Source organism: Pseudonaja textilis, chromosome 2 (assembly GCF_049901715.1).
Source record: "Pseudonaja textilis isolate UNSWEBS1 chromosome 2, rPseTex1.2, whole genome shotgun sequence".
NCBI lineage: Eukaryota > Metazoa > Chordata > Lepidosauria > Squamata > Elapidae > Pseudonaja > Pseudonaja textilis.
Genome location: NC_141991.1, coordinates 145,933,217 through 145,960,787, shown reverse-complemented (window position 1 = coordinate 145,960,787; position 27,571 = coordinate 145,933,217). Strand labels below are relative to the sequence as shown.

At 41.6% G+C, this 27,571-nt stretch overlaps 1 protein-coding gene across 1 annotated transcript in view; it reads left to right on the top strand.

Moving 5' to 3' along the window:
* The window catches only part of ABCD1 (ATP binding cassette subfamily D member 1), a 30,755-nt gene extending 7,942 nt beyond the window's left edge, over positions 1-22,813 (top strand). Inside the window, exons 2-10 of the mRNA XM_087925771.1 lie at positions 2,838-3,018; positions 5,823-5,965; positions 9,798-9,966; positions 13,421-13,515; positions 14,762-14,907; positions 15,450-15,595; positions 15,786-15,870; positions 16,602-16,727; positions 19,596-22,813. Of these exons, the coding sequence (XP_087781897.1) occupies positions 2,838-3,018; positions 5,823-5,965; positions 9,798-9,966; positions 13,421-13,515; positions 14,762-14,907; positions 15,450-15,595; positions 15,786-15,870; positions 16,602-16,727; positions 19,596-19,794 (1,290 nt within the window). The 3' untranslated portion in view covers positions 19,795-22,813. The remainder of the gene's footprint in view (positions 1-2,837; positions 3,019-5,822; positions 5,966-9,797; positions 9,967-13,420; positions 13,516-14,761; positions 14,908-15,449; positions 15,596-15,785; positions 15,871-16,601; positions 16,728-19,595) is intronic.
* Positions 22,814-27,571: the final 4,758 nt, after the last annotated feature.

Genomic DNA, 27,571 nt, shown 5'->3' with positions numbered 1-27,571 from the left:
TATACATATTTATAAACATTATAAAGAGAGATTGAAAAAGGAGAGATAGTTCATCATAGCACCAGAGGGTGGGGGAGTAAAAAAAAATGAGCAGGTGTATACAGGAAAAAGGGAGTAGGGGAAAAGGAGTTTTAAAGTAAGTTTTTAGCTTTTCGTCTCTAAGTTTTAAGAACTTACACTCCAAACGCACCGGAAGTGGGGAGGTAAGAAATGCTGAGTAGTGACTATAATTACACGGTATCTCCACACATTCGGAAGCTTCCACTTTTGCTTTTCATCTTGGCGTTCCTAAGTTCAATTTTCCTGATTTTCTTCAGATGAAACCACCTCCTCAGTTGAATCGGTATACTTCCTGAAGGGCAATTAAGTGGTTTACATCAGTTATATTATTACAATAACTTCAGGATTTCTAAATATCACCTGTGGCGCCGCACTGTCTCTATTCCGCCGGCTCCGATCTTCTTCCCATCTCCGATTTAATAAAGTCTTTCAGCATAAAAATCGAATGAAATAGTCCAAATCCCCCACACCTTCCAGTCACCTTCCAGCCACTAGATTCCCTTCTATTAATATCAGTGTGGTATATCTCCCGACCTCGTAAGCTTCCCTTTTTACTCATTATTGTCCTCTATCTTTCTTCTGTCTGCCAAGCCCCTTCACTTTCACTTGCCGTGCGTCTGCTTTTCGGCTGCTTCTTTTTAGGGCTCCGGACAGATGCTTGTAGCAGCCTTATAAAAGTCTATAGCATTCCAATCATCCTCTCCGCCGCTAATTTTCTCTGCCACACTCTTTACCAATGATCCCACAAACTCACTCACTCGCTTCTTTACATCGGTGGCAGTCCAGACTTCGGAGCCGCCATTGATGGGTGGCTGTTTCTTGCTTGTTGGGCTCTAGAGGGTTCCTCTTCACTGCAGGGGGGTTGCCTTCCCCACACTGCAGCTCGAGTCTCCCCCACACTGGCACGAATCTCTCCAGGACTCGTGCACCCTCAAAGGATCGCACCAACCACAGAAAGAGATTAACTGAAACCACGGGCGGGCTTCTGCACCTCTGTTCGTCATTGCCTTACCACCTCCTAATGATTTTTTTATGCTATGCCTGATGTGGATGAGGAAATGTCACTTAAACTACATTAAGATTCATGGAATTCTGGTCCAAAGGCTGTATGCTCTGAAAGATTAATAAGGCCTGTAGGAAGTAGTGTAGGACAGCTGAGAGAAGATAAATATTAGATAAGAAAATGTATATATGAATTAGAGAAGATAAGAAAATGGACAAAAATGGACAAAAAGGCTGCAATTTTAAATTCTTAACTAAAATTGGGACAGGGAGAGTTCTACTGAAGGAACTCAGGGGCAAGTAGAGATTTTTGGAACTTGGCTGTAGAGCAACTAAAATCTAGAATTCTTATCCTTCATTTTCATCTGTTTATATGGACTATATGATTAATACTATATATTCTAGTCCCACTTTAGGCATAAAAGCCGGATAAGTGACTTTGAGCTAATAACTCTCTCAGCTCAACTCACCTCACAAGACGGTTGTGGTGGGGAAAATAGGAGGATGAAAGAATATTGGATACTTTTAAGTTGTTTATAAAAATAATAAAGGTGGAATATTAATAAATAATTTCTACAGAGTGAGAGGGACAATCTAGTGCAGTTCATTCATTGAGATATACTTACTACTGATGACAGCAAATCTCTTTCTTTTTTTTATCCATCCCTGTTTTTCACAATAGCTTAGCTGAAGGAACAGAACCCATACACGATACTTTCCTTGGAATAGAGGTAGCAGTGCTTATTTTTTTATTTAAAAACATTTTGAGTGACAGCAGAAGGAGAATTAAAAGCTAAGCATCTCTATTCTGCTGTATTTGAGTTTATTGAGAATGATCACTACGATGTTAGAGATTGGTTCATTTCTATGTTATCATATTATCACATAATTACACTAAAACGCAAGTTGGAATTAACCTATAGTGTTTCCTACATGATAGACAACAAGGGGATGATTAAATCTGCTACTTTTTAAAAATATTTTTAACATATCTTGTTCCAACTTCTTTAAAGACAGGCTGCTGATCTAAGTTCTAATAGATGATTTTTGCCATAGAAATAAAGAGTAAAACTTCAGATGGTGACTCTTATATATACAGTAAATATGCTGCAGAAGGCACTGACACTGAGGGGAGGGAAAATAATTTGGCTGTAACTTCTCATATTTGTAGAAATAATAAACTAAATTCTTTATCTGGGGTTCTCTGAGTTTTATATTTATTTGCCCTACAACCTAATTAGCATATTATAGTAATTAATGGTATTTTTTATCTTGGTTTATTCAATAAACTACAATTGCCTAAATCTGAACAACATTCTACATTATAGATTCTGATTACGGACCATTATGGCTAGATACACGCAATATACTAACCTATTATGATTTTTTTTTGTTTTAGTTTCATATGATTTGTGAACCCAGCCTATAAGAACAGTTGTCTCCTTCAGTCTAACAGTCTGATTCATTTGATTTTTATTCTTTTCCCTGATCCAGGAACACATCGGTTTGTCGACATCAGGGGTCTCCAAACTTAGCAACTTTAAGACTCGTGGACTTCAACTCCCAGAATTCCCCAGACAGCATGGCTGGTTGAAGAATTCTGGAAGATGAAGTCCACAAGTCCTAAAGTTGCCAAGTTTGGAGAGCCCTGGTCTACACGCCCCGGAGCTCCTTTGGTACATTTACATTGTTGAAATAAAAACTATATGGAGATGCCTTTGTCTTTGTGGTTGTAAACCTCAAGTCACTTTGTATCCTCCTGCTACTCTTTTCAGGTGGAACTGTCCCTTCTGCGGCATTGTTATCATCAGCTGGCCTCTCAAATCAATGTGCTGCTTCTGGAGAGACTCTGGTATGTGATGCTGGAGCAGTTCCTTATGAAGTATGTGTGGAGTGCTGCTGGGCTGGTCATGGTGGCTGTACCGATCATCACTGCTACTGGCTACTCTGAAACAGGTGAGGATGGGAGAAAGAAGCAAAACGTCTGCTCTTATGGGGGCAACATGGCCCAAAATAATAAAATGGACATTTAAGCTCATATGTTAACAGGCAGGAGCTGGAAGAGGATCAATATGGAATCATTAGGGATGCTTTCAAGATGATGGCTGAAACGCTACTTGCTAATTCACTGGAAGGCTTAGTGAGGTCAAAATAGCCCAGGGCAACTTCTCATTGGCTCATGTCTAGAGGTCTCATATAGGCCATTTCCACACTAGTGATTGATGTTATCCAACCATTCCTCTGTCTGTGTATCATGAGGACAATGGCTGGGTGATGTAGAGATATGGATTCATAGTGGGCACAAGTGTCTGGAGCATCGTGTCAGTATCTCCTTAAAGCTAACACGCTTTTTTCCCCCTATGATTGTATGGTGCATGATCCCAAGTAAAGACATACTTGTTTAAAGGAATTGCTATGTGCACTTTATTTATTTATTTATTTTTATTTAATTTATATTTCTGCCTATTCACCCATGGCAACTCGAGGCGGCTTACACAATGTAAAACCATATTTAAAACAAAAAAATAAAAATAAAAAAACAATAAGTAACAAAAAGAATCAAATAAATGAGTAAAGTACAATAAAACAAAATTTGGGGGAAAAAAATCAGTTCCCACCCCCAGCCCTGACAACAGCAGATCACACTAGCCATTTGATGGGCTCCATCCCTCTCTGGGTTCCACAGGCCCATTGGCAAAACCAGGTCTTCAGTGCCTTCCAAAAGAGTGCTAGAGTGGGGGCCATTCTAGTCTCTGGGGGAATGATATTCCAGAGAGAGGGAGCCACCACAGAGAAGGCCCTTCTCCTGGGTCCCACCAGGTATATCTCCCTCAGGGATGGGACCCTCAGCATTCCCTGCCTCCTCGCTCTAATGGGTCAGGTAGATGTGACTGGCAAGAGACATTCCCTCAGATAACCCGGTCCCAAGCCATGAAGGGCTTTAAAGGTGACAACCAGCACTTTGAATTTCACCCGGAAGCAAATTGGCAACCAATGCCGCTCCTGCAGGAGAGGTGAAACATGTGCGCGCTGGGATCTGCACAAAACCATGCGGGCCACTGCATTTTGCACCAACGAGCTTCCGGATGCTCTTCAAGGATTTATACATGTTCTTCGGTTCACACTTTCCCCTTCAGATCCAGATGTCTAGAATCACTAATATAGAAATAGTGACAGGAAAATGCAACCAAGCACAGAAAGATGCACTTATAGTAATAGAAAACTGAACAGATAGGAGAGAACTGCAACAGCCAGTGGTTTTATTATGCAACACCTGAGAACAAAAATAAGTTGTCTGAACACTGAAGTCTTGAAATACCACAATATTTTCAAGGTTGGAATAAATATTCCACAAGTACCAAATATTTGGCCTGGGAGCATATTTATCTATGCTTGCTTATTTTCACTTGTAACCTTGTTCTTGGTGCTGTTCCACAGTAACCACTTGCTCAGAACTCCCAATTTGACAGGTAGTGGAAAAGAAGAGGTAACCCTATAAGAAGTGGGCAGCAAGACTCCAGGTGACCACTACATGGCAGCAGAGAGTTTTCTGTATCTCTTTCCTTAATTGGGTAGCCATTGTAAAGGAGCAAGAGGAAAAACAGGCACGAGCGTTGGGATAATGGAGTCAAGCTTTCCCGCTGGTTCTCCACCAGTTCCCAAACAGCTTGGTTTCCCATTAAAATTCTAAAATCATTGGTTCTTCCCCTGTTGATGGTTCCCTCTAGCAGTTTGTATAAGTACAATTACCTCTTTTACAGGTAGTCCTTGAATTAGAGCCAAAATGGAGCCTGCCCAGTACGGTTGGAGCCAGGAAGGCTGTTAAGTGAACTCCCTCCCTTAATGAACACCCCACCCCAATCACTGCTGTTCCTGATGCATTTGTTAAATGAACATACATTAAACACACAGGTTGTTAAGTGGAGCATGAGGAGCCTCACGGATGGGGGAGAGCCTGGGGGCAGGGCTGGTGCAGGCGAAAGTCCACCTGCCTCAGATCCCCCAAGGCCTCCCCCCACTTTCTGAGAGACCCCATTCTCTGCTTCCCACCCCTTGGGGTCCTCACAGCTGCTTGGGCCTCCTCCTCACACTTTGTCACCTATTGTTCACTTACCTTTCAAAGATCTCCAGAGCTCAGGAGATCTGGGTAAGGAAAGAATACTATAGGCCGCACCATTCCTGGGCCACATGACACAATCCCACAAGCAGCCATCTTCAGCGGACATAACTTCAGGATTGGGTCATAAGTACCTTTTAGAGGGGGTCTGTCGTAACTTTGAAGTGTGGCCAGTCTTAAGGACTACCAGTATTAACTTCGCTCATGTAACTTTTTCACCTGCTAGTTGTCCCAAATGCATGTCAGGAAAATGATTAAACTGTGTAAAATCTTTCTTCACACTTCAGTGTTTACATCTAATGCCACAGATATTTGAAGGATTAAGGGAAATCTAAAGAATGAATAGGTATCTTCCTCATGAAGCTTTATTACAGAAGCATTTTAAGGCAGTATTTGGAGTAATAGTATTTGATTAATAGTTTCGGGGAGGAATGCCTTTTTTTTTTAATCTGGACTCATCACAGGAGGGTTCTCAAGCTGGTATTTTCAACAGGTGCCCGACGGCAGAATAAGTGACCTCAGATTGGGGTTTCAAGGAAAGTGATTCCTAATGAGAAAATGGGATTCTAGGTAGTAGAAGTCAGTGGAGAAATTGAGATAAGTGTTCCAGCCTTTCTTCCCTGTCACAATTTTGTTCCGCCAGATTCAGAGGTGGTGAAACAAGCTGCACTGGAAATGGAAGAGCAAGAACTGGTAAGCTTGAGGACTGAGGCTTTTACCACAGCAAGGAGTCTGTTGTCTGCAGCAGCTGATGCCACTGAGAGGGTCATCTCTTCCTACAAAGAGGTACAGATGCTCAGTTGCCTGGGGAAGAATTGGGTCAGTCTGATCCTCCGATAAAGGATGTAAATAAGGATGTAAAGCCTCTATGTCTTTATAATCTCCTGAGATACAATTCTAAAAGGTGTATACTCCCTAAAGCATGACCTGCATTCAGGCAGGGCTTCAGTCTGAGAGCAGAAAGGCACCATACCTTGCACTGAAAGGCCTTTGACCTTGCACTACTAATATTTCATAAGATCAGTTTTCATCTGTTACTTAGACAAACACACTGAATCCTGCCCTCCTTTATGCTCCTCTCTTCAGAATAAGTCCCATTTTACTAGTATAGTAAATATAGTATTCGTTTCTGAGTATACATTCACAGGATCTGGGTAGATCTTTCTTACCTTCTCTATGGCTATCAGATCAGGTTGCAAAAATCTGGATGGTCATTAGGTAACAATAAAAAGATACAGAAGCCTATCTTTGCTACCATCTAGTGGTTATCTGGATTTTCACCCCAGATCTAACAATCATGTTCATACATTATGCTAGCACCAAAGCCTATACACATTGTGGCTTAATATCAAGCCATCTCTCAGGCTTATCAACAAGGGTGGGATTCAAATTTTTAAACAATCAGCTCTGTGGGCGTGGCTTGGTGGGTGTGGTCATGTGGCTGGGTGGGCGTGGCTATGCAATCATGTGACAGGGTGGGTCAAAAGAGAGAAACTCACTTTAACAATGCTCTTAGAGCAGGGGGTTGGACTAGGTGACCTCCAAGGTCCCTTCCAGCCCTAGATTGCTGTGCTGTTTCAAAGCATCCTCTGAAGCTGCATCTAGCGCCAGGGTTTGTGGTCCATCCTTCCTTCCTCTCCTTTTTCTCTCCCTCCTTCCCTCCCTCCCTCCTTCTCTCTATCCATCCATCCATATCTTTCACTTTCACTTTCCTCTTTCTCCCTTACCTCCTTTTCTTTCTTTTTCTCTTTCCTCCCTTTCTTTCTCCCATCCCATCCCTCTTTCTTTCTTTCTTTCTTTCTTTCTTTCTTTCTTTCTTTCTTTCTTTCTTTCTTTCTCTTTTTTTCCTTTTAAGAGAAGGAAAGAAAGAGAAAGAAAGAAAGAAAGAAAGAAAGAAAGAAAGAAAGAAAGAAAGAAAGAAAGAAAGAAAGAAAGAAAGAGAGCCAGCATGTATCTCTATGCTATTCATGGTATATTTTCAGCTGGAACCTCTTTCTACTTAAACCTTAATACAACACCCAGATATTTCAAGCCATTAAACATCTTGGTTTAATCTTGAAACATTTTGCATACTTGTACTTAAACAGTTTTAATACATATGGCTTCAATTCCAAAGCTACTTTTTATGAAGACCAAGTCATGAAATGGAGATTGGAAACAAAGCAAAGGTTAACTTTCTCATTCTTTCTAACCCCTTCCTTCTTACATGGAAGTGAGCCTTTCTACTTGCCATTTTATTAACCAAGAATTTAACACTATCTTCAAATTAAAGAGTTGCCTTCCAACAACAAAAAACACAAACTTGCCTGAATAGTAACACCGCACATAATTTTGTATGTTAAATTTTGAACCACAAAGTGGAAGAAGGAAAATATTTATGAGAAATATCTACTGTGTTTTTTGTTGATCAAATTTAAAAGGCCATTGGCTATTTAAAGGCCATTAAAGGTTGTGACAGCAATAGAAGTAATGAAGCAGCAGCTGGGCAAACTGCTGAATACTCTAAATTATGCTTTGGAAATTGTGTAACGCATGCTCTGAAACTGAGCAAATGAATGAGACCTAAAGGTAAGCTGTTCTCTGCAAAACCCATTCTGAAATTACCACACTAAGCCTGGCATGAAAAAGCAGAGCAACTTGCTTGTTTTGAAGAGGAGGATATGGAATAAAGAAAGAAGATTGGCTCCAAAAGTTTTAGGAGACCGCTTAGTTTTGTTTACCCAAAACATTCCCAAGGCAGCAATCAATACTGTATTAGCTGCTCCAAATGTTCTTTTGGCTAAACATTGAATCCAGGCATACTAGATGGCTGGATGCTCCCAGGAGGCTCCAGGGAGGCCTCCTAGGCCCAAAATGGGGCACACGGGAGTGCAGTGTGGCAACCCCCACGGCCCGTTTTGAGCCTAGGAAGCCTCCTTGGAGCCTCCTGGGAGCGAAAACGGGGCACGGGGGGACACACACACCTCATGCCCCATTTTTGCTTCTAGGAGGCCTCCCTGCACTTACCTGGGAGCCAGACGGATCTCATGGGGACTCCTGGGCTGCGCGGAAAGGGGTGAGCAGGGCCAGCTGGTCGTCGGAATTATCAGTTCAGTGAACTGGATATAAAATTAACATCGGTTCACTCAAACCGGCCTGAACCGGCTAAATCCCACCCCTGCTTATCAATTCTAAGAGCCGCAGTGGCGCAGTGGTTAGAATGCAATACTGCAGGCTACTTCTGCTGACTGCTGGCTGCCTGCAATTTGGCAGTTCAATCTCCCCAGGCTCAAGGTTGACTCAGCTTTCCATCCTTCCGAGGTGGGTAAAATGAGGACCCAGATTGTTGGGGGAAATATGCTGACTCTCTAAGCTGCTTAGAGAGGGCTGTAAAGCATTGTGAAGTGGTATATAAGTCTTAGTTGCTATTGCTATTGATGTAATCCCTATTTTACCTTCTTCCAAAATAACTATGATGCAATATTTGTTTTGTAAAAGAAATTTAATTTCACAAAGAACAAGTTTGGTATAGTGGTGAAGGTGCTGCCTAGAAACCAGGAAAGTCTATATTCTGGGCCTCCCTTACTCATGAAAGCTAGTTGGATAACTTTGGGCCAGGCACTCTTTCTGAGCCCAACCCACTTCACAGAATCATTGTGGAGAAAATAGGAGGCAGGAATATTAAATAAGGTCACTGCCTGATCAAAACGTATCCTTTGCAGCTTGGTCCTCATTCATTCTATCTGTATTAAAAAATATATTTCAGAACACTTCTTTCATATGGGTCACTCATTTAGCCCATATTCATTCAATACCCATTAGTCTTGGCCTTACTTGTTTTACAATATATACTCCTAAAGGACCCCATTCCTGCTGTATTTGATTGGTGATTGATTGCATTTATATCCCTCTCCTCCTGAAGCTTAAATAGTTTACATGAGGATCTTTCCTAATTTCACCTCATAAAAACTGCTGAAGACTTAGAGAGAGACTAACCGAAACTAAGCAGTGAGCTGCATAGGTAAATTGGACTTGAACTTTAAGTCTAGAACCATAACTGGTACATTGTATTTCTGTTGTATACCTCCCAGGACCCTAGAAAAATCTGACATCAAAATTACCTTTGTATTGGTGTGGCTTACAAATGGAACAAGAAAAATAAAAAGTTGAGATGTTTAGGGAAGAGGAAGTTGTTCAGTTTAATTGCTGATGGGCAGAGGTACATTGAATATTTTAAATACAAGAACAAAATGTAAATAAAAGGTAGTTGCATTAATTGAATAATTTACTATTCCCTAATAGTAAGTATGAGGCACTACTTAACTCTGTGGGTTCAGGGAGATGCTGGTTACACCCGCTTGTCTTCTGAATGCGAGAGTCGTAATTGTCAGTTTGATTATATCTTATAGATCCCTTTTGCAAATATGATCTATATGGTTTCATATATGTCTCCAGCACAGTAAGAGCTGGATTAATGCCTTGAAACATTATTCTGGCCTGTTGTGAACAGACCCAGATTTGAGAAAACAACCACCAGTGAATGCCCACTACCTCAACCTCTGGCAAAAGGTCTAATCATTTGATATGTGGGTTCCCATTCCCGATGTAAATGAACTGCAGTTGTGCCTTTCTTCTCTAGGCAACTGAACTAGCAGGCTACACTGCTCGTGTGTATGAGATGTTCCGGGTGTTTGAGGATGTGAAATGCTGCAACTTCCGACGCCCCGGAGAATTTGATGAAGGCCATGCTCGGGCTGGGACAGTTATGAAACATGGTATGTGTGTCGAGGGCTCACTCCAGATCCGAGGTAAAGCTCTTCAGCAAATGTCTGGCCTGAAGCACACATATTCCCACCTGCCTATCCCTGCAGCTGATTTTGCAATGGCATCCTGCTAAAGATTTCATGTCAGAAACTGACAAGGATCAAATTAAGACCGTAGCCTTGGACGCTCAAGTTTAATTAAGTATTTTGCTTATTGATGAAAGAAAGCATATGGTTGCCACTCCTGTTTTGTGGCTGTAGCTGCAAACATCCAGAGAAGAGATGTCTTCTAAGTAAACAGGCACAAGCTCAGTCTATGCTGTGGATATGCTGAAAACATTTATACCCTGCTGTTTAGCCTGAGTGACTCCTAGAAAAGCTTACATAAGAATAGAAACAGTCGATCCCTGCCCTCAGGCTTTCAGTCTAAAAATATATGACACAGAAGGAAAATAAACAGGACGCACTCCCTCTTAATAACTCACCATTCCTGTAGTGGCCAGTTGTGATGGGTTTGGGGTGCTCCAGAAGGACTAGCCCTAGATGATACCTTCAGCTCCAGAGGATGTGGTCTTGTTGCTCTCTTCCCAGTAGATTTTATAAGGCAGGGGTCTCCAACCTTGGCAACTTTAAGACTTGTGGACTTCAACTCCCAGAGTTCCTCAGCCAGCTTTGGGAGTTGAAGTCCACAAGTCTTAAAGTTGCCAAGGTTGAAGACCCCTGTTATAAGGGACGTGTGGGGAGGGCTCAGCAACAGAGAGGAGAAATGCAGGCTAGTCTCACACATCCCGGTGAGACAAAAATGTGGCTTATTGGATGTTGGTTTGGTATATTGCATGAATCCTGCCACCGTGGTTTCAATACCATAGTTAGGATTACTGTAATCTAATCAATCGGAGATTATTCAGCAAACCAGTCAAATAAATTGTATCTTAGCAAAACGTATTTATGCTCAGATTTATGGCCTCATGGTTTTCTGTACCCACACTAAATTCTAAATTGTCTTAAAAGAATCAAGGAAAGTTTCCCCTGTTTTTTTTTTTTTTTATGGCCTCACATTTCCTGAATGTTTAGGCTGGCTGCAGGCCATGTAAAGTTTCAACAGTCTGTTTTTTTACTTCCAAGTGCAGTTGGTGGAATCCAGATATACTTATATAATTTTAAGCATAATATCTGCGAAAGGATCAAATGATTTTTCTTAATTTGGCTCTCTCCAGATATGTGGGATTCTTTTTTTTCCAAACAGCCCTGACCATATTGTATGGAAGCAATGGATGTTGCCATCTAGCTTGTCTAGAGAAGGGATCCCCCAACCCCTGGTCCATGGACCGGCACCGGTGCCCAGCATGCCAGAAACTGGTCCGTGCAAACAAGCCCCATCCTTTGGTCTGCGGAAAAACCTCTCTCCATGGAACCAGTCCCTGGTGCCCAAAAGGTTGGGAGCCACAGGTCTAGAAGGAACCAACTTAGGGAAGACTGCAATAGATTCTTCCCAGTTTTACCTGCCCTTCACTGATGTCAGCTAAGGTTGTAGAACTTGGGATGATCATATCATAGCTCCAAATGTTCTCCTGGGACCTAAAAATTAGTTCTTGGACATCTGCCAAATACTTTAATCTGCCAAAAGCAATCCCTGCACTTAAAAAAAAAAGTACACATTTGGTTTTGATCATTATTCCTTTTGTTTTTAAAAGGACACACATAAAAATTAATTTCTAATGTTTTATTTATTTGATATTTTGTTTTAGGTCAACAAAAACTTTATATCAATCAGCAAGATGGTTTTCATAATTTTTAAAAAAGCTTACGAAGGAAAAGCTAGAATGTTTTGCCTTTACATTCTGATGGTTGTATAGGATGTCCAGTTATGTGGTCATACATAAACTGAGATAATAAACCTCAGGAATGGGTTTGCTAGGCCTTGCTACCAATTAGTCAGAATTGTCTTGGTTTGATCAGCCCATATTATTTGAGTTTTTTGATGTGCCTTTCTCTAGAGTGTATGCCAAACAAAAATGAGAAGTGTACTCTCCAAATTAAGTTTAGTTCCACACCTTTGTGTAACTTTTGCAAGATCAGCATATTGAAGGATATGCATTTCATAATTTACTTTGTGAGACTTCCTTCTATGTCATTGGTACTAGTTTTGCTTGCCTAAACTTTAGTAATGTCCTGCCTAAGATTTTTGCCATTGCCTTGATCAGATACATCTTTACAGCCTTTTTCCCTTCCTGTATATATCTTGAGAGATCATTGTTATAATATTCAATATAGTTGTAGAAGTAAGGTGATGTAATGCCTGCAGGCTTTTCATGCTCCTTGTTAAATGTTTTACGGATCCATCTTTTTCACTTATTTGGTGGAAGGGTACCTTACTACATTATTGGATACCTGTTTGATAGGCTCAATTCAGATATGGTAAACTATATTTTATGGGAAATGTGCCAGGTATTAAGGCCTATTATACACTCAATTTTTTAAAAAAGTAAATAGGAAACAGTATGTAGCAAAGCATCAGAGTTGATTGCCTTTTGTATTTATAAGAATATTTCTGAATTCTACATTAATTTTACAAAGCATTTTTTTAAAAATATAAATTGCCAGATGGCCACAGGGAAAAATAGCCAAAAATTAGCAGAGGTGTGTGGAACATCCTGCAAAGAGAGATTAGAAATAGTTTGGGGAATAACTACTAGATCACCATCTGATGACTGGCTATTCTCTCTATGGGAGTGGTCTCCAACCTTGGCAACTTTAAGCCTGGAGGACTTCAACTCCCAGAATTCTGGAAGTTGAAGTCCTCCAGGCTTAAAGTTGCCAAGGTTGGAGACCCCTGCTCTATGGTACCCCTTAATAAACTGTAAAGCCTCGATTTATTTTATCAATGGTTAGATAAAAAGACATGGTAAGGAAATAGATTAGTAAGCCTCACAATAAAAGTTAAAAGATTGATATAGAATACAATATAAAATATATAACCGTTGGATGAATGTATAAGATTAAACCATAATGAAATTTAGAATATCTCATATAAAATGATGGAAAAATAGTTTAGTCAAATGAATGTTTAATAATTGATACTACATAAGCACAAGCTAGATTGATAAGGTGAGAATTTATATAACTTGTGAGTAATGGTAAAAAAAAAGATAGCACAAAAGATTGTAACCAACTGACACACTGTACGTATATAATTGAAAGAGGGTTTTATGTTTTTATGTTTTGTTTGTATGTTTGTTGTAAAAAATAAAAACTTTTTTTTAAAAATAAAAAATAAGCTGCAAAGCCTCAACAGCAGCCATGAATATTCCCACACCATGCTGTAAAATCTCAGTGTCTGTTGTCTCAGGTTCCACCTATATGAAAGGAGTCACAGAGCAAAAGAAATCATTGACAAAGGATTACATTTGTTTCTTTCTATGGAGAAGGTCAGCATCTCTTGCCATGAAATGCTTCTTTCATGGTGAATATAAGGCTCTGTCTTTTCTTCTGCTTACAGGACATGTGATTGATGTGGATCATGGGATTGTCTGTGAAAACATCCCCATTATCACGCCCACCGGGGATGTGGTAGTCGCCAGCCTCAATATCCGAGTAAGTGGTCAAGGCATTCGTATAGGGCAAACTGAATTTGTAGATCCTGACGAACTACAACGCCAAGCAACTTTCCATGACTAATGGAAAGAGAAGCTGGAAATTGTAGTTTGACCACTTCTGAAATCCACGGGAAGGTGGACTGAGTGAGTAATAAGAAGACAGTGCCCAGTCAGCACTGAAGCACTGATGAAAGTTGAGATATTATATTTCCGAATCTAACTGCATCAACATGGGAAGCAATTTAAGATTACTTTCATTGAGTAAGGCTGCCAACTTTTGAAATGGCCCTGTGAAGATATTATTTTAATAGGCTCCAGCTACTCAGGAATTAGTAGGTGCAGTGCTGAAAAGCTTCCCCTCGGAAGTCCGGAAGTCACCTTGAGATCAAAGGGGCAGATCAAAACCCTTTATTTTCAGGGTTAGTTGATATAGTAGTCCTGTTGGCAAACATGTTTACTCTGCCTATGCTTTTCTGGCCATTGTCTCTCTGTATATTCCTGGACAAAGTCCTGACATGGAAAGGAGATAAGAGCGCCAGGAGGCAACTGCAGGCATTCTGTTGGCTAGAATTCAGAGAACAGGAGATCAAACAGCAGCAGCAAAGGAGTACAGAAGGGGAAGGGCTAGGGATTCTCACCTGTTTCAGGGCCAGGTAGGATGACTTATGTGTTGAGAGGTCATGTGTGTTTTGATGGAACTGATAGATAACCTCTGGTCTTTATAATTTTGCAAGAAGGCTGAGAATGCAACAGGAGCTTGAGGCCAGATTGAGAAGAGAGGTAGTGAGCTGATGGGGCTCATAGATTGCTTTTAGAGCACCAAATGGATAAAGTAAGTTGCCTGGACAAATGCAAATTTCTATTGTAAACGTTGTGCGATATTGGGGTGTGGGGGAGCGTGGATCCTGAGAAACAATTGAAGCTGCCAAGAATTGGGGGGAAAAAATGGGGAGAGACTATTTGTTCCTATTGTTGTTGTTAGTCACACAGGCTAGATTTGGCATTTTTATCCACCTATCGAGTTTCCCAAGGGCCTGGGATAGGCAGATGTTGTTTGATGGTGTTAGAGGTATCATTGGAGGATGTATGCCATCCCAAGTAAAGCTGCCTTTTGCAGTTATCCAGTGATGGTTTTATCAGTGCTAGTGATATTCAAGTGTTGCTCCAGGTGTTTTGGGATATTATTGTTGTTATATTTTTATTCTTCCTTTTTTCATATTTTGCTCTGTGCTTCTCCCTTGCAGGTAGATGAAGGTATGCACCTCCTGATCACTGGCCCAAATGGCTGTGGGAAGAGTTCCCTTTTCCGGATCTTGGGAGGGCTTTGGCCAACTTACAACGGCACCCTCTACAAACCACCTCCTCATCGAATGTTTTATATTCCACAGAGGTACAGTGGCTAGTATGACAGGGGAGGGTGGGGAACTAGAGGCCAAACAATAGGGAGGTTGGCCCTCTTGAAATGATTTGGGTTGAGTGAAGAATGGTATATGTATGAACATGAAAACTCTAGATCCCAGAGATTTGAACTTTAGTTGCCTCAAAGTTCTGGTCTTTTTTTCATATTGGAGAAAGAGAAGTGGTGTGCTGAAGAATGCCCTAGTTTAAATCTCTGCCCTGTCATGAGATTTCTAGATAACTTCATGGAAACTACTCTTGCAGCATTCTGGAGCTTTCCAGTTTGATTAAGTAGCAGATTTCATCATCCCAGGGTGGCTGTTGTGCATGGTGGCTGGCGGTGATGAGAACCCAGCTGAAGGCCGCCAAGCTGAGGAAGGTTACCCTCAGCTTCTGCCATCTTCTCCATGGCTCACTTGCTCGTGTGACACAGTGACACAGCCTCCTTTGAAGAGCTGTCAACACGCTAACTGTGGGGCGTTTCTGCCACTCTTCGAATGCCAATTGTTTTCTTTACTTGGCATTTCACTGTAGACCATACATGTCCGTGGGCACCCTGAGAGACCAGGTGATTTACCCAGATACGGCCAAGGACATGGGACGGAAAGGACATACCGATTCTGACCTGGAACAGATCCTGGATGTCGTCAACCTCAATTATATTGTTCAGCGTGAAGGAGGTACGCAGTTCCCTGGGGTGGATGGAGAAGGTGGCAATCAAACACCTTGAGTTCTTTTACTGAGGAGAAATGTATCCCGTGCCTCATCTTGCCTTTGGTTAACAGGATGCAGCAGACAGGAAATTGGGTAGGTGGAGAAAGTAGACATACAGAAAAAGTAGAGCCTCTTCTTTAATTATTTTTCAATCAGGTTGGGAAGCTGTCAACGATTGGAAGGATGTACTTTCTGGTGGCGAGAAGCAGCGAATGGGGATGGCCCGGATGTTCTATCACAGGTTAGTGCCTCGAACTGCATTTCCATTTGTATTTTATACCAGGGGATGCCAGAAACCACCCCGTGTAAACAAGCGAAGCCCCAAACACGGGATGCAGGCAGCACTTGAAACCATGCCCCTTCTGGTCTGCAGAAAAATCTGTCCCCACGGAACCGGTCCCCGATGCCCAAAAATGGTGAGGATGCTGCTTTAAACCACTCCCTGGTGATGCTGGATTAAGTCACACAAAGAGCTTCCAAAAAAATGTCGGCTGGGAGAAGTGGTCAAGATTAAGATCAGTTGATTTGATCAACCACCACTGTAATCACAGAAGATTCCCAGTACTTAACAATATAGACATAAAAACAAAATAAAGCTCTAAACAGCAGCAACCACAATAATAATGATAATATCTTAATCCAAGCCAGGAGTGGCCACTTCCCTTATTTCCTGAATTGACTTTGAAATAATTTCAACTTACATAGTATTTGGAAAGCAGTTGAGCCTGCCAAAGAACAAGATTGTTCCAGAGGGCAAGTGCCCTTTGGGTCTCTGCTTCCTTCCTTTCCCATGAGGTGGTTACTGGCTTATTATTGTAATTCCAGTAGAAAGACATTCTATTGTCTCTTATTTTGCAAGAGACAGGAATAAAGAAAGGGGGCAGCACACCACGGGGAATGATGGATGGGGTCCTGGACTAGTGAAACAGGCATTTGGGATCACTGACTTGGGCCCTCCCTTCCTTGTCCCAGGCCAAAGTACGCGCTCCTCGATGAATGCACCAGTGCCGTCAGTATTGATGTAGAAGGCAAGATCTTCCAAGCAGCAAAGGATGCAGGAATAGCATTGCTGTCCATTACACACCGACCTTCATTGTGGTATGTCTTGTTCTTCACCTGGGATATTATGATGTTTTATACCAGGGGTGTCAAACTTGATTTCATTGAGGGCTGCATCAGCGTTGTGTTTGATCTTGGGAGGGGTGTGGCCAGGAGGCGTGGTCTGATTGACATCACTCGTGTCAGGGCGCCTGTGGTGACCCTAGCACTTTGTCAGTGAAAACCACGGGGAATGACAGACAGGGTGAAAACGAGTTCCCAATCTCCACTTTCAACTAGGACAGCCTCCTACAACCCTCTGCCAGCAAAAATGGAGTGGTCCTCCCAAGCTCCATTCTCACGGGCAGAGAGTTGTAGGAGGCCATTCCAGCCGAAAACAGAGATTGGGAGCCCGTTTTCACTGGCAGAGGCACCATAGGCCAGTCCTTTGCTGTTTCCAGGGAGGCCCTGCGGGCCAGATCTAAGCACCCCATGGGCCGGAGTTTGACACCCCTGCTTTATACCTTTACTCCCTTGCTTAAAAATCTGTGGTTTTTGTTTTTTATTTGAATAGATATATCACCCTTGCAGCACATATTCCCAGGGGTTCCTGATTAGTTCCTCCAAAACAACAAGGCCTCTTGTGATATTAATCTCTAAGGTATCACAAGATTCTGTTGTTTTGCATTTACTGTAGCATTGGGTTTCTGTGAATTACATTCCATTTCATTGGGATAATAAAAAAGCAATGATAAAAACAGCCGAAATACAATGAAAATTTGGGGAAGGAAACATCATTAGGAGGTCATTAGGAGGTAGGCGGTGCAGACGCTGACAGTTACAGTGCCTATAAATAGCGGCTATTTATGAAACCGTTTTGGTTTTGACAACAGTCATTCCTACTGCCAAGTTAACTGAAACTTACTGATTGGATTCAGAAAACTTGCAAAGCCATTTGGTGACTCACATCATGTTTCTGCTAAATGAACCCACGCATTGTGGCTTGTAAGATGATTACAACTTAGTATGATCTGTGAATCAAGCTGTATTATAATAAAAATGTTCATATCTATTTAACTCATGAGAAATAGCATTATTTTTCAGTGAAGTTATAAGCAGTCCTTACTTAGCGACTGCCTTATTTAGCAACCACAGCTAGAATAGTGATGAAAAAAATAAGTTTATGACCAGTTCTCGCATTTACAACTTTCCTGTAAAACAAAGGAAAACTGAAATGAGATCATAAACACAGTTGAGTTGCCAATCCTGATTGTGGTTGCTAAATAACCACATTTGTTTGCTTTTGAATTAATACATTGTGTAAACCGTAACTTTCATATTATAATTTATTGTTGTTCTGATCCAGTCACTTAATGGTCTTTAGTAAAACATGAATAAGCAAGTCACGGATGTCATGTATGGAATGAGCTATACAGTATGTTAGAGCCTCAATTCAAACATTCTCTTACAACACTGCATTACACCACAGTTTTTCAAATTATCCATAATTGGACAAATTCATATTTCATGCTAAGCCACTCAGTATATCAGGAGTAAGAACTTGTGACATTCTAAAAATCAGTAAACTACAAGTTTTTTGCAGGATCCAGTATGTTCTTACTTCTTTTGTAAGTTCTTTCTTCCTTTGCAACTGTCGATAAATGCTAGGAACTGTACTATAAAGTAGTGACGGCCTTTTTAGCTGGAAATCAAGGTTTCAAAACCATAGTGACCAGATTTACATAGCACGCTGGGGCAAAAGCAAGCAGTGCCCTATGCCTTAGCTTGATATGCAGTCCAGTCTCATTCTTTGTTGCTCAACATTCCCTGTGGAATTCTCTGTGTCCTTTGTCTTCATGCAGAGTTTTTGGGAAAGTAAAAAAGCTGGAGAATTCTTACTAGGTCCTTTCCCTGAAATCCAGCCATATATTCCTGCCTGAGAACACACCTCATCTATTGGTGTGTGTGTGTGTGTGTGTGTGTGTTGTGTGTGATTGATCTGATTAACAAAGGGAAGGAATTCCGAAAGAATTCCCGTGTTATTACTTTTGCTTTCACTCATCCCTGAGATATGCCTGGCAACCCTCCATGATAGCGCCAGGGGCTGGAATATGATCTTCCAGGAAGCCTGTGCCAACTCAGTGCTTCCCCTGACTGCAAATTCTTCCCTTGTACTACTGTACTACTGTACTACCCTTTTTTTAATCAAGTTCTCGCCTACTCATAGCCAAAGGATTCTCCGTTGGGCAGGTCGGGAAAGTGCGCCTAGGAGCCTGGAGGCAGAATTTGCCACTGCTTTGGTGGCCAGGAGCTGGTTCCTTTTCCTTAAAGGAGGGACAAGAAAGGAACCTTTTCACAGGATCTTCTTCCCTAGGAATCCTGGGCTTTTATTAAGAAGCCTTTGTGCCAGGAAAAGAGGCACTTGCTGAACTCATTTTTGCAGTTCATACTGCAAAAAGGGACAGGGGACCTGTGTATTGAATCTGGCAAGCCTCGAGCCAATCCATTTTCCAAGCCTCATCTTTCCTCTGCCCCACCAGCCCCCAGTTATACTTCCTTTCCCGCCTCCGTTTCCCTCTCTCTCTCTCTCTCTCTCTCTCTCTTTCTGTCATGTCCCTGGCTGCTCTCCCAAGCAGAGAGAGTCATGTCCTCGGCAGGAAATTGTGTGGGCAGGAGCACCATGGTTGTCATCCCTGGAGACTGAGAGTGGTTTTGTTTCTGACTCTCCTCCCAGGAGACAGCTTAGTGGAAAAATCCCTCCCCCCCAAAACCCCTCCTACACATAGGACATTTGTCTAGAGAGGAATGAAGAACAGCAACCGAGCCAGCGTGGGCGAGGTTGACCTTGAGCAAGGAGAAAGATGGCAGGCTGAATGCCGAAGTTGTATCCTGGAATGGTCTCTCAATAGCCTCCATCCTTCTTTTCAGGAAGTACCATACCCACCTCCTCCAGTTTGACGGGGAGGGTGGCTGGCGGTTTGAGAAGCTGGACCCTGAAGCCCGTCTCTCCCTGCGGGAGGAGAAGCAGCGCCTGGAGCAGCAGCTGGCTGGCGTCCCTGAAATGCAGCAACGTCTCAGCGAACTCTGTCAAATATTGGGTGAAGATGCACCTTCTACCGTGGGATAGATGGGTGATTTGGGTGCCTTCCAATCTCCCCTGCTGGCTTGGTGAGAAGGATCTTAACTGCGACACGCTCACCTCAGGAGCTGCACAAGATGGGCAGTTTTTGTCCCAGCCACCCAAGGAGCTGTTGAGGATACCCCGGTGGGGGCGGGGCATTATTTATTTCTGGCACCCATTGATTTATTCTTCTGCCTCAGTTTAGGGCTGGGGGAAGAAAGGGGTTGCCCCACACTGCCAATATCTCTGAAGCCAGCCCTTTCAATCCCCACACACATGGTGCCTCAATACCCCTAGATAGTACAAGTTCTTCACTAATGGGAATTGCAATGCTCCACTGCCAGTCTTGAGCCTCTTGTACCCATGGACTGTTTGGAGTAACTTCTCAGCTACTGCCACCTCACCAACCTAGAAACTTCAGCGAAATCGATCACAGCCTTTCTTCGCAGAAACGCCACACATATAGCACGAGTGGAAGGAGCTCTTGCCAGCCTCTTTCCTTCTGGGCCCCACAGCTAGGCTGCAACGTTTGGCTCCACTGACAAGTTTCTGGTACCCAAATTGAGGGGTGTCTCCTCCTTCTTTAAACAGCCCTGAAGGAAAGCAGAAAGTTTTAAGGAAGTCACATTCTGTTAGGTTGGTTGCGTTCTATGAAATGCAGATTTTTTTTTTCCAGGCACTTACCCATCGTGTCATTAAGAAACTCTTTGTGATATAGGGCAAGTTGCCTAAGGAGGTCCCGGATCTCTGAGACCCATCTTCTGAAGATTTTGTGTCTCTTGTTCTGAGCATGCTCAGATGGTGCCAACATTCACCGTCAGTTTAATGATTCAAACTGTGTTGCCGACATCTTTGTAACCTCTAGGATCTCACCACTGCATTTGAAGGATGCTTAGTAAACACAGACGTGGGAAAGTCTTCCTGAAATGGGAAGAAAACCACTGTTTGGGATTTACCTTAATGTTGTGATCTTGCAAGGTCAGATTTTGCAGTTTAGACTATCAAGCCATTCCCAAAGGTTTATCTACACGCCTTCTGATGGGGAGGAAGTGACCCTTTATTGAGGGAGCTGTATTTCAATATCACTTGCCAATGGAACAACTGGGTCCATCAAATTGGAATTTCCTCAAGAGACTACACTAGAATTTCCTAGAAATATTTATGTTGTAAGCACTCATTTGATTTAGACTTTATGACGTTCTCATTTTCTATAGACCATGAGAGGCTATGCGGGTTCCCAATGTCTGAAGCAGGATACATGAAGGCATATTTATTTGCAAACTGTAGAGCTTTGCCAATTTATTTGCACTGGAATAAAATCCTAGTCTGTCTTGATTGAGGATAGAGCACATTGTAGCTCCTGTCTCAGCTACTGTGTGCATATTATTTTATCCTGCCACTTTAACTGATAGGATTTGTAGAGGGATTACACTAGATAGGAAAAGAATAATTGGGTCCCATTTTAGGAGACTTACATTGGATTATTCTTACTATTGTTGTGGTATTGTTGGTCTGCCTCCACCCCCAAAAAACCCCAATCCAAAATCAAGAGATGGTGAGAATTCCTACTGTCATGATTTAAAGTACTGATATCAACTTTCTCCCTATGAAACAAAAGACCAACAAACTATTATTAACGTTAGCTCCAAGGCCCACCCAACAGTTCCTTTTAGTGGCAACTTCATTAAACCTGATGCCAATCTTTCAGACTGTCTTGGCCCACAATTCCTTTGTATCCACATTGGGTTGAATCTACCTGTGCAGAGTAATGAGGCACTTTGTGGAGATTTAAAAAAAAAAATGGACAGGTTCAGATTTTTGCAAGCTGTGGTATTCTTTAAAAAAATTACTCCCTCGCTTCTCCCTCATAATTAAAACAAAACAAAGAACAGCACAACAAGGAAAAAAAATAACCTTTTCTCCCACACATGCCCCTTGAGGAAATGTTGGATTTCTGTGATTGGTCAAAAGCCTGCAGTTCAAAGTAATACTGCTGATTTCGCCACATTCAGCTGAATGAGCAGATGCAACCTTTTAGTTCCGCCTTTCTGTTCTGTAGAAATAAGAAAGTCACAATCCCACAGTTGATGCTTTCTGCGGATCAAAAGAGGGACTCTTTAACAGTTCCATGCTGCTCTCTACCATCTCCTTTCCTCCCACAAGAAGTTGTGGTATTTGCTACCAGTGACCCTTCACTGCTTATGACCCAATTGTTATATTTTCCAGCCACAGACCCATCAAGCCCAGCCGTCCCAATCTCACCAGTATAGCCCAAGCAATTTATAGGGAGGTTTCAGTCTGCATCAAAATACTTGTCTCGTGCCCTCTGGAACAGATCTTTAATTCAGATTGTACTAAGCCAAAAATAGGAGTGGGTTGATTTGTGATGTAGGGCAATATTGTGATTTGTAAAAACAACGTGATTCTCGGCTTGGCATGAATTCATCCAGCTATCTTAATCAACAAAGCATTGTTTTGAATGAGAGTTTAGAATGATGTGTGAAACCTGTCGATTTGATATAAGAGCAGGTAGGATATTGGAGAGAGGTTCCCGATGCTGGGAAGCTTGATGAAGGAAATTCATCACCTTCCTCTCCTTTACTGTATGGTGTAAGTGACTAGTTTTATTTACTGTGTGTCCGCATTTTGTAAAGTAATTTGAGATAGCATCAGATCTATTGTGGGCCATTTTATGAGCCTGGTATGTTCTATCTACTCTTCTAGAAAGCAAACAAGCAAGCAGAACTGTTTTATTGCTTATGGGGAGGGGGAGAGAACAGCAAAGCCAAAGAGTGTGCCATTGAGATTGAGCGTCCGTCAAATGTACAAGTCTCACTGCAGCACATAGCTATTTCCATTTATTTAGCTTTGATGTCAAAATCATGCAAACTATGCAACAAAGATTTTCTTGGTAGTTTTGGACAGGCAGGACTACACACTTGGGTCTTTCTTCTGTCCTCACAGTGCCTTTTATACTGGCAAAGCCAGGTTTATTCAGATGATGTTAATAAATATGATAAAACACAAACAATTGTCTGCGTGATTCTGGGTTCATTAGCATATGTCAGAAATGGGAATCAGAAAGTCTTCAAAAGTTTGAAAGAATCCCAGTATTATAGCGCATGTTCCTGTCCTCATTCACTACAAAAGTTATTCCACCCATCTTTCCCTGGAAAGGACCTGTCATAATCTGCAGAGACAATCAAGGTAGACAATTTGCTCTTATCATTACAATGTAAACATGGAAGGTGAGCTCTTATCATGGTTGCCATGGAGGCAACAAGTTCCTGAGGCCTTCCAGAGCTCACTCTCTGGGCCATGGAGTCCCAGAAGGAATTGTTCCAGCAAGCCTTTTCTAATTACTTAATCTATCTGGCACAGGCAAAACTTGATCAACAAGACATCTATCTTATAAAGCCAAATCTTCCAGGCAGATTTGGGACACTTTTCGGCCACTTTTAGTTCCACCATCTGCTGCTAAGGAATGTTTTGCCTCTCCCCTAATTAATTTGGTAATTATTTTATAACCAGAACTGGGGGTGGGGTGGGAATCCCAGTTATAAATTTAGCATAAATTTAGGGTCCAGCAGATTTGAGTAATTTAAATTATACTGCATTGCGTTATTGTATGCTTAACACCTGCAGGATATTACACTGTTATTAATTGGGGGAACAGCCTTCTCATCTGCCAGAGCAAATAAATCAGAGATTGAGAAAGACCCCTTCGTAGGAATCACTGTGAATTCTAAAGGGGGTGGGGAAATTCACTTTCTGAAATTTATGTAGTCTTACCCTAAACTTTTTCAATCAATCCTGGGAAGTCTTATTTTTTGTAGCGATGGGGCAGCCAATAACTTGACATTTCCTTTTTTCTTCCATAAGAAAACAGAAATTTCCTTTTTTTCTTCCATAATAAAAGAGATGAGTGCTAAAATAATTTCAGAAAATCTGACCCTCCCTAATACCACCATTCCCTCTGATCATTTTCCTTTTGTAAATTCTTTTTCCATCAATATTTTCAAGATTCCAGAAACACACCTTTCTTCTTCCTTTGCTGGAACACCCCACCACCCCACCATCTGTCAGTATTGTTGCTCATCCCTATAGCTATTTTAAAAACTATGGAAAATTTATTCAGGAGTAAATAATTTTAGCAAAAGATAAATAGTTGAAACAACTAAGGAAGTATTCAAAATGTGCCTGGCTTACCCGGTCAAGGTTCCTTTCATTTTTAAAAAAATCACCTTCACAAAGTTCTGCTACTATCCTCAGATAAGAGAACAGAACCTCTGTTATCAAAAGCTCTGGTAAGAGATCAATGTTTTTTTTCATCAAGTGTTACAAGAAACTTAAGATTCCTGGATTTTTTTAATTTTTTTTAGTATATTTCATTTGGATAGTTATTTTTTGGTATTTTCACTTCAGTAATTTTATTTTCAGCATTTGAACTGTTTTATGGACATTCTGCGACTAATATAGAGTTAGTTTAATTTTTCTTTTGTGTTTATTTATCAGGTTGTATCAGCTTTGTTTTTATTTTGTGTCTGACATTCTACAGAGTCCATTTGTCTTGTGTTATCAAGATTCTGCTGGTGGCCAAGATGAAGCCATTACCTGTGGTGCTGGTGTTACTAGAACTATTGGCCAATCTTGCGCCATCAAAAATTATTGTCACGTCTAAGTTCCACTAGTGTCACTAGTATCACATTTCTGTGGTTTTAGTTCTAATCTCACTTTTTGTGATGTGCAATGGTTCTGTTTCCCACAATTCTTTCTTCAGCCTGTATTCCTCAGTGCCTCGTGTTCATCCTTCTTCAGCAGGGTGGTATTCTTCCTTTGGGTGCTTTGATGTCTTCTTAGAATGTAATCTATATATAAGGGAAATACCACTCATGCATCATCACAAACTCTCCAGAACCTCAAAGTTTACAAACTTAAAATTTGACACGTATGTTCCTCTTGGCTTCTAGGTGCTCACTAAAAAAGGATTTTTCGAAATGACCATCAGACCATTAATATTTTCATATATTATTATTAACACACTCAGATCAGTGGTGGGGTTCAAATTTTTTTACTACCGGTTCTGTGGGCATGACTTGGTAAGTGTAGCAGGGGAAGGATAATGTAAAATCTCCAGTCAGAGGTGGTATTTGCCGGTTCTCTGAACTACTCAAAATTTCCGCTACCTGTTCTCCAGAACTGGTCAGAACTTGGTGAATACCACCTCTGGCTCTGATGCTAAGGAGTTCTACTCTCCCTCCTCACCTGAAAATAAATCTGTTCCAAATGCAAAACATAAGCAGAGGAGAGGAGTTTCAGTTTTAGTTTCACAGCAGCAACCAGCTTTAGTACAGAACAGTAGAGCTAAGCCACACCCAGGTTCCTTGTTGTCTCCTTGCTCACACAGCAAATACTGTTTCAGTTTCCAAACACACTGACAGGATGCTAGCCAGATGAATACCGATGGATGCTGATAGGCAGAGGCAGAATTTTTTCCCCCTTATTTTCCTCCCCCAAAACTAAGCCCGACCACATAATTTTGTAGTGAAGCATGGGTATCGAGCTCGTTGTTACATAATATGTACACAATAGAGGCCTATTCTTCTGTCCCTTTTCTGGATAACAGAGTGTGGGCACTCCTTTCTAAGCACCTTGGTAAATCCTGAACTGGCTGTTCTCAAAATGAACAATGAATGTGGGCAAGAAAGATGCTATACAGGTAGTCCTTGACTTACAATGACCATTGTAATGATCATTTAATGACCATTGGAAGTCACAACAGTACTGGAAAAAGTGACTTATGAATCTGACCAATTTTCACTCTTATGACCATTGCAGCATTCCCCATGGTCACATGATTTGGATGATTGACAACTGACTCACATTTAGGATGTCCCAGAGTCATGTGATCCCCTTTTGCGACCTTTCGACAAACAAATTCAATGGGGAAGCCGATTTCACTTAACAACCGTGTAACTAATTTAACAACTGCAGTGATTCACTGAACAAATGTGGCAAGAAAAGTCTTGTAAAATGGAGCAAAACTCACGTAACACATTTCTCACTTAGTAATATAAATTTTGAACTCCGTTGTGGTCATATAAGTCAAGGACTACCTGTACTCCAAACTCACCACCCAACTTTTCCTCATTTTGATGGGGATCCACTCATTACGGGACTCTGCAGTGGTGAGGAACCAAAAGATTCCATTAGGATTTTTTCTTGAAAGGCCCTCATCAATAAAATCACCAACCCCATTATTTTCATTTAATGAATATTCATTGGATTTGTTGATTCCCCACAGCAGGCGTGGCACAGTATGCCTTGGTTGCCTCACATCTGGATTACTGCGGGAGTCTATTGGCTAGACTACTTAATACCAATTAATTTCCTGAGTTGCATGACATTAGACAAGTGCCCAAGGATACGTCATTTCAAAAGCAAGCATGTCAGGCCAACAAGTGTAGGTTTATTTTTTAATGATCAAATTAGTGTGCAAATGGGAACGCATGAATCCTTTTTCAAAGGATTCAAAAGGGGTTGTTTCATTTATTTAGGCCAAGCTGGGTGTTTGGAGGGGAAAGTGCTGAGGCTGCAGTCCAGAATGTCTGTGTCAACAAGATGTGACCAAAGGTGCAATGACGATAAACCCCAAGGAAACCAAGCTCAGTTTTTTTCTTTCGAAATTCAACCTGGCTGAATGAAAGCTAGTCAAGCTACATTGAAGGGATAAGGTTATTCATCACTGTGCAGTAGATAAAACTCTAGAGAGTTTCAGAATACATCTATGTCAAAATGGCTTGTGGTAAGTAGTAGCTGTGGTCATTGTCTTTTCAGTCTTTGTTGTGGTTAGGGCTCAGAAGGAATCTATCTGAACTGGAACTAGGAGCAGGAGGGAGCAGAGAACGTCAGAGAAGGACACAACCTTCTATCTTGCATGAGGGTTCTAAATATGACCATTACACAACTGGACTTTTGTTGAAATCATTTGAAACAGGTAGTCCTCAACTTAGATCTGGTCATTGAGCTTAATTACAACAGACCTGCTCCCAAAAGATTTGAAGTTTCCACAATCCCCTCTCCCCTTGCAGACACATTTCTGCATCTTAAATGTTCAGCAACATTTACAGCCATTTGCAGCATCCTGTGGTCACTTGACCATGATTTACAATGTTTTGTTTTGTTTTTGCCAGAAACCAACATTTATTTATTGTTTCCAGCAAAAACCACACATACCCCCCCAGCAAACAATGGGTTTTGATCATTACATCTGCTTGATGATCACACAAAAAAGGTTGTAAATTGGGTGGGGTCTTGTGATGACTGGCTTAACAACTGGCACAATTTATGAGCCGAATTGTGGGCTCAATTAATAAGTCAAGGACTACCTAGAGCCGTTAGGGCGAACCTATGGCATGCGTGCCACAAGTGGCACACACAGAGCCATTTGTGCTGGCACACGAGCTGCAGGCACATTTACCTCACCGCGCATGTGCGCGCCTCACAGCTGATTTTTTTCAGTTGGTTTAAGGCCTTTTTGGGGCTCCCAGAGGCTTGGAAAAAGCCTCTGCAAGGCTTTTCAGGACAATAGGCCCATTTTGTCACTTCCTGTAATACCGGAAGTGACGAAATGGGGTATAATTTGTCCTGAAAAGCCTTGCAGAAGTTTTTTCCAAGCCTCTGGGAGCCCGAAAAAGGCCTCAAACCAGCCGAAAAATCAGCTGTGAGGTGCAGTGCAGGTAAGGAGGTGGGGGTGAGGAATTGTGCTTGCATGCACAGGGAG